This window comes from Hyperolius riggenbachi, chromosome 1, assembly GCF_040937935.1.
Source record: "Hyperolius riggenbachi isolate aHypRig1 chromosome 1, aHypRig1.pri, whole genome shotgun sequence".
Classification (NCBI taxonomy): domain Eukaryota; kingdom Metazoa; phylum Chordata; class Amphibia; order Anura; family Hyperoliidae; genus Hyperolius; species Hyperolius riggenbachi.
Window position 1 is genome coordinate 593,066,582 of NC_090646.1, and position 6,045 is coordinate 593,072,626.

Sequence of the window (6,045 nt, forward strand, 5' to 3'; positions counted from 1 at the left end):
GTGTGTGTGTGTGTGTGTGTGTGTGTGTGTGTGTGGGGTAATCACTACCTGCTACGTGTGTGTGTGTGTGTGTGTGTGTGTGTGTGTGTGTGTGTGTGTGGTAATCACTACCTGCTACGTGTGTGTGTGTGTGTGTGTGTGTGTGTGTGTGTGTGTGTGTGGTAATCACTACCTGCTACGTGTGTGTGTGTGTGTGTGTGTGTGTGTGTGTGGTAATCACTACCTGCTACGTGTGTGTGTGTGTGTGTGTGTGTGTGTGTGTGTGTGTGTGGTAATCACTACCTGCTACGTGTGTGTGTGTGTGGTAATCACTACCTGGTGTGTGTGTGTGTGTGTGTGTGTGTGTGTGTGTGTGTGTGTGTGTGTGTGTGTGTGGTAATCACTACCTGCTACGTGTGTGTGTGTGTGTGTGTGTGTGGTAATCACTACCTGGTGTGTGTGTGTGTGTGTGTGTGTGGTAATCACTACCTGGTGTGTGTGTGTGTGTGTGTGTGTGTGTGTGTGTGTGGTAATCACTACCTGCTACGTGTGTGTGTGTGTGTGTGTGTGTGTGTGTGTGTGTGTGTGTGCGTGTGTGTGTGTGTGTGTGGTAATCACTACCTGCTACATCTCCCCCTAGATGACCAGCTGTGCCCCTCCCACGTTACCAGCCAAAGCTTTATCCTACCCACAACCAGCTTGTATACACCTTATTGTTCATCAGTCCTGCACAACACACTCACGGATTTGCCTACAGCAGAATGCCAGTGGGCAATCTGATCATTTTGATTGGACTGTTCATCAGTTGAGAGGGAATACTGTATCTGGTATAATATCTCTTATGCCTGGTACACACATGGGGCTTGATTCACTAAACCATGATAACTCAAATATCACACCTTATCAAAAATGTCACACCTTATCAAAGTTAACACGCCTTATCAGAGTAGCATAGCGAGCGCTATGAGTAATGAGGGCCATTGTCAATTAGCAGGCATAAGTTTGTACCGCTTGCCATGCTACTCTGATAAGGTGTGTTAACTTTGATAAGGTGTGATATTTGAGTTATCACGGTTTAGTGAATCAAGTCCATGGTGTGTACCAGGCATTACATACGTTCTTTATTATCAGTTCAGTGTTTGCAGAAGAAAAGTTTTCTCCAAGGAGATAATGTATCATCTTCTGTTTAAAATAACTTTCCAGCAATTTAAAATTGAAAAAGTTGCAAAAACTATGTGAAAAATTGCTATCAAAATTATTTTCAGCATTTTCTTGCTGGTTGATGGCTTAACCTCCTGGGGGATACAATTATATCGCCCAGGAGGTGGCGCAGCACTATTTTTAAAATTTTTTTATTTTTTAAATCATGTAGCGAGCCCAGGGCTCGCTACATGATAGCCGCTGTGCAGCGGCATCCCCCCACCCCCTCCGATCGCCTCCGGCATACAAAGCAAACAGGAAATCCCATTCAGAACGGGATTTCCTGTTTGGCTTCCCCCGTCGCCATGGCGACGATCGGGATGACGTCATCGACGTCAACGACGTCGTGACGTCAGAGGGAGTCTCGATCCACCCCTCAGCGCTGCCTGGCACTGATTGGCCAGGCTGCGCAGGGGGTCTTGGGGGGGGAGCGGCACGGCACGGCGAGTAGCGGCGAATCAGCGCGGAGCGGCGGCGATCGGTATATACACGCAGCTAGCAAAGTGCTAGCTGCGTGCAACAAAAAAAAATTATGCAAATCGGCCACCAGGGCCTGAGAAAACCTCTGTGGCGGCTTACCCCGAGCTCAGCTCGGGATTATCCCCCAGAGGGTTAAAGCAGGGGTCCCCTAACCTTTTCGGTCAAGGACCGGGTCAACATACTTCAGACTGCTGGGGGGCCGGAACATACATAAAATGATGTTGAAAAATATTATGTGGAATTTAGGTATTGATTCCCCCCCAATAATGCCCGGAGGAGACCTCCCAGCAGCAGCCATTCATTATGCGGCGCCCGACGAAACCAGACAGTGAAGCATAACCAGGTGAAAACCTGCCGCCCAGTTGGACAGCAGTGTCACCTGATGCAGAATTAGAAGCCAGCAAATGACTGCTCACTGTCTTCTACAATATGTGGATGTGTGGTGCCAGCACTGCTATTCTATATGCGGGCCGCCGATATTTAAAGGTATAGTGTGCTGCATCTATAAGTTATACATTTTGTGTTTGGGGGCCTGTGAAAATGCCTCAGGGGCCGCATTCGGCCTGCTGGCCCTAGTTTGAGGACCACTGGCTTAAAGTGTACCTGAGATGGTACTTACTGTAGTATTTATACTTACCTAAACCTTCCTCCAGCTCAATGTGGTGCATGGGCTCCCTTGGCATCCCCTCGGAAGCTTGGTTGTCCCATAGTCACCAGTCGTGGCCACTTGTGCTCTTATGCACATGTACGGCCCAGCTGCATGCGCCCCATCACGCTCCTGCAAGTGTTGGCCCATGGTCGTCTCAAGTAATTTTGAAACTGTGCGTTAAGCATAATTTGCAGAGACAGGTGAAATTACCTGAGACTACAATGGGATAACAGAGCCGCCAGAGAGGAGAGTGAGGGAGCCCACAAAGCCCCAGTTAAGTATAAATGCTGTAGTATGTAACATCTCAGGTTTCCTTTAAAAGGCATTTACTGATCGGTGAATGGGAACATGTGTTCCCATAGCCGATCAAAGGGCATGTAACAAATCATCACCGGCATCAGTGAGATGCTGATGGTCATTCATAAAAATGTACCGTATATACTCGCAAGCATGCCGAATTTTTCACCCCCCAAAAGTGGCCCAAAATTTGGGGGGTCGGCTTGCTTGCGAGTCATGTGGTAGTATGGGTAGGTGGGTGGGTAGGTAGTGCCCCTTACCGCTCCCCCCGCGGCCTCTGCTGCTATAACCTTAGGCGGCGCTGCTTCCTCTATCCCCGTCCTTCTCTGGTAACTAATTCACAGCAGCGCGCCCCTCGGCGGCTGCTGTGTGATGACGGAGGAAACCATAGAGTGCGGTTCCCATAGTAACGGCGATACATATCGCCGCTACAGGAAGCCGCTCTCTATGGTTTCCTCCATCATCACACAGCAGCCGCCGAGGGGCGCGCTGCTGTGAATTAGTTAACGGAGCAGGACGGGGATAGAGGAAGCGGCGCCGCCTAAGGTAATAGCAGCGGCGGCCGTGGGGGGAGCGGGGAGGGGCAACTACCTACCCACCCACCTAGTCATACTGGGCACTATACTAGCCATACTGGGCACTATACTAGCCATACTGGGCACTATGCTAGCTATACTGAGGCACTATACTAGCTATACTGGGGCACTATGCTAGCTATACTGGGGCACTATACTAGCCATACTGGGCACTATGCTACCCATACTGGGCATTATGCTAGCCATACTGGGCACTATACTAGCCATACTGGGCACTATACTAGCTATACTGGGACACTATACTAGCTATACTGGGCACTTTACTAGCTATACTGGGGGACTACCTACCCATACTGGGCACTTTACTAGCTATACTGGGTACTATACTAGATATACTGGGTCGCTACCTACCCATACTGGGCACTATACTAGCTATACTGGGACACTATACTAGCTATACTGGCCACTTTACTAGCTATACTGGGAGACTACCTACCCATACTGGGTACTATGCTAGCTATACTGGGCACTGTACTAGCTATACTGGGACACACTGGGGAGGATCACGCGGCCAGCATTTCATACCCCCGGCTTATATGGGGGTCAATCATTTTTTCCTGTTTTTTCAGGTAAAAGTTGGGGGGTCGGCTTACATGCGGGTCGGCTTGCTTGCGAGTATATACGGTAATCAACACACACTAACATCACCTCCTGTGTACTGTTCAGTACACAAGTAAGTGGGAGAACATCTAGTGGCCAACCAGTAAAACTACATGTACATACAATAAAATTAATAAAAATAAATAAACCCCCCATTAATTATAAATCCTTTTTACATACCCTTCTTCATAGTTACCACAATAAAATACGTAACAAAAAAAGTGACAGCATTTAAAAAAGAATACATAAATACTGTAGTTTCCTTAGGAACTTAGTTTTTTTTTTAAATATCTATGCTATGAGTGTATATTACTGTTATATTTGTCAATAAGGGCTAGTGATATAGTGTAAAGAATCACAAAATGGAAAAAATGCTCCTTTATTTCCAAATAAAATATTGTCACCATACATTTTACTTGAGACATAATTTAAATGTTGTAATAATACAACATTTAAATACAATACAAAGTGTGGGTGTATGTTACAACAGCAATTTTTATTTTCAAACAATTAGGCCCAGATAGCGTTTGCGTTGGTGATTTTTTGACTCAATTTTTTTTTTGCAATTCCCAGCGCTTGCTGTGCTCTGGACGTTTTTGCTTAAGAGTTTTTGTTAGCTGTTTTCCCAAGTGTTTTTTTTATTTACTCCCGGATGCAAGTCAGGAAGACTTTTGGACTCTTTGATCCAGAAAAGAATAAATGCAATATTCTTAAAAACGCGAACGCAATCACTGCACAAAGCAATTTTGTCAGCATTTTGCGTTTTTCCTATACCTTCCATTGAGGCAAATCGCCTTGAAAATGGTCCATGCAGCGCTTTAGTCAGCTGAAAGCGAACGGAATGTCCAAATGAGAACTATCTCATTTGAAAGCATGGTGTAAGCGCTTCCAGGGCGATTTTGAAAAATCGCCAGTGCTTAAAAAAAGGCAAAATGCCTCTAGTGTGAATGAGCCCTAATTGCTGAAAATTGAGAAATAATGATTTTCTTTCTATTTTTTTCCTCTTATTCCTTTTACAATCCGTAAGAAATAAAATAATTCTTAGCATAAAGTACCACCCAAAGAAACCACAATTTTGCCTCGGAAAAAGAGTATTGAATCACAAAGCGGTGCTAAGAGTTAGCACGCTGGTGAAAAGCCCTTTATCACGCCTAAACTCAGTTTAGGCGTGATAAGTTTAGGTGTGATAAGTTTAGGCGTGATAAGTTTAGGTGTCATAAGTTTAGGCGGGATAAGTTTAGGTGTGATAACTATAGCACCAACTGGGTTAGCACCGCAGTGGACAGCTGATCAAAAGTTTTGCGCTAGCAAAGTCTGGTGCACTTCGCATAGAGTTTAATGGTGCTGTTTTGCGTGCGAGACTTTGCGCGCAATCTAAACTTATCACGCCTAAACTTATCACGCCTAAACTGGCTTTTCACCAGCGTGGTGCAATGGTTATCACGCGTAAAGTCTTTTAGGCGTGCTAACTGGGTTAGCACCGCTTTGTGAATCGAGCCCTATGTATAGATATTACGCAGCGCTGTACAGTGTATATATATATTGTCTTGTCACTAACTGTCCCTCAAAGGAGCTCACAATCTAATCCCTACCATTGCCATATGTCTTTAGGGGGAGCCAATTAACTTATCTGTATGTTTTTGGAATGTGGGAGGAAACTAGAGTGCCCGGAGGAAACCCACGCAGACACGGAGAGAACATACAAACTCTTTGGGTATCATTCATAAAGCATTTCCGCATGCGGAAATGCTAAAAACAGCTGACTTTACCGACCACTCGGCAAAGTCAGCATTCATAAAGGCTCTTTCCGCATGAAAAAAAGACATACCGAGCAGAGTGATAAATCACCGCCTTGTGCGGTGATTAACGGAACAAATGTAGCAAAATGTTAATTCATAAAGAATACCGCCAGCGGTGTCAGGTCGGAAAGTCCCGCTCCCTCTGATGTGGCGATACCAATGCAAGTGAATGGAGACACACAGACCTCCCAGGCAGCTGCAGCAGAGCGGAACACGGAGAAATGTATCAACTCGGCAGCTTCCGTGTCTCCGCCTGCCTACCGCCAGCCTAGTTCGGGGGATCTCCGCACTGCCACCGCACCTACACACTTCTTTATGAATGCCCACCCAGAAGTCTAAAGTACCGGTTGCAGAGAAGAACGGTGTTTTCCCGCACTACCGACAGCCTCTTTATGAATGATACCCTTTGCAGATAGTGCCCTGGCTAGGATTCGAACCAGGGACC

General features: G+C 46.1%; 1 protein-coding gene across 1 annotated transcript in view; it reads right to left on the reverse strand.

The window, feature by feature from the left end:
- Positions 1 to 2,342, reverse strand: part of LOC137541035 (mast cell protease 1A-like) — a 54,775-nt gene extending 52,433 nt beyond the window's left edge. Inside the window, exon 1 of the mRNA XM_068262208.1 lies at positions 2,297 to 2,342. Within this exon, the coding sequence (XP_068118309.1) occupies positions 2,297 to 2,342 (46 nt within the window). The remainder of the gene's footprint in view (positions 1 to 2,296) is intronic.
- Between the last annotated feature and the right edge of the window lie 3,703 nt (positions 2,343 to 6,045).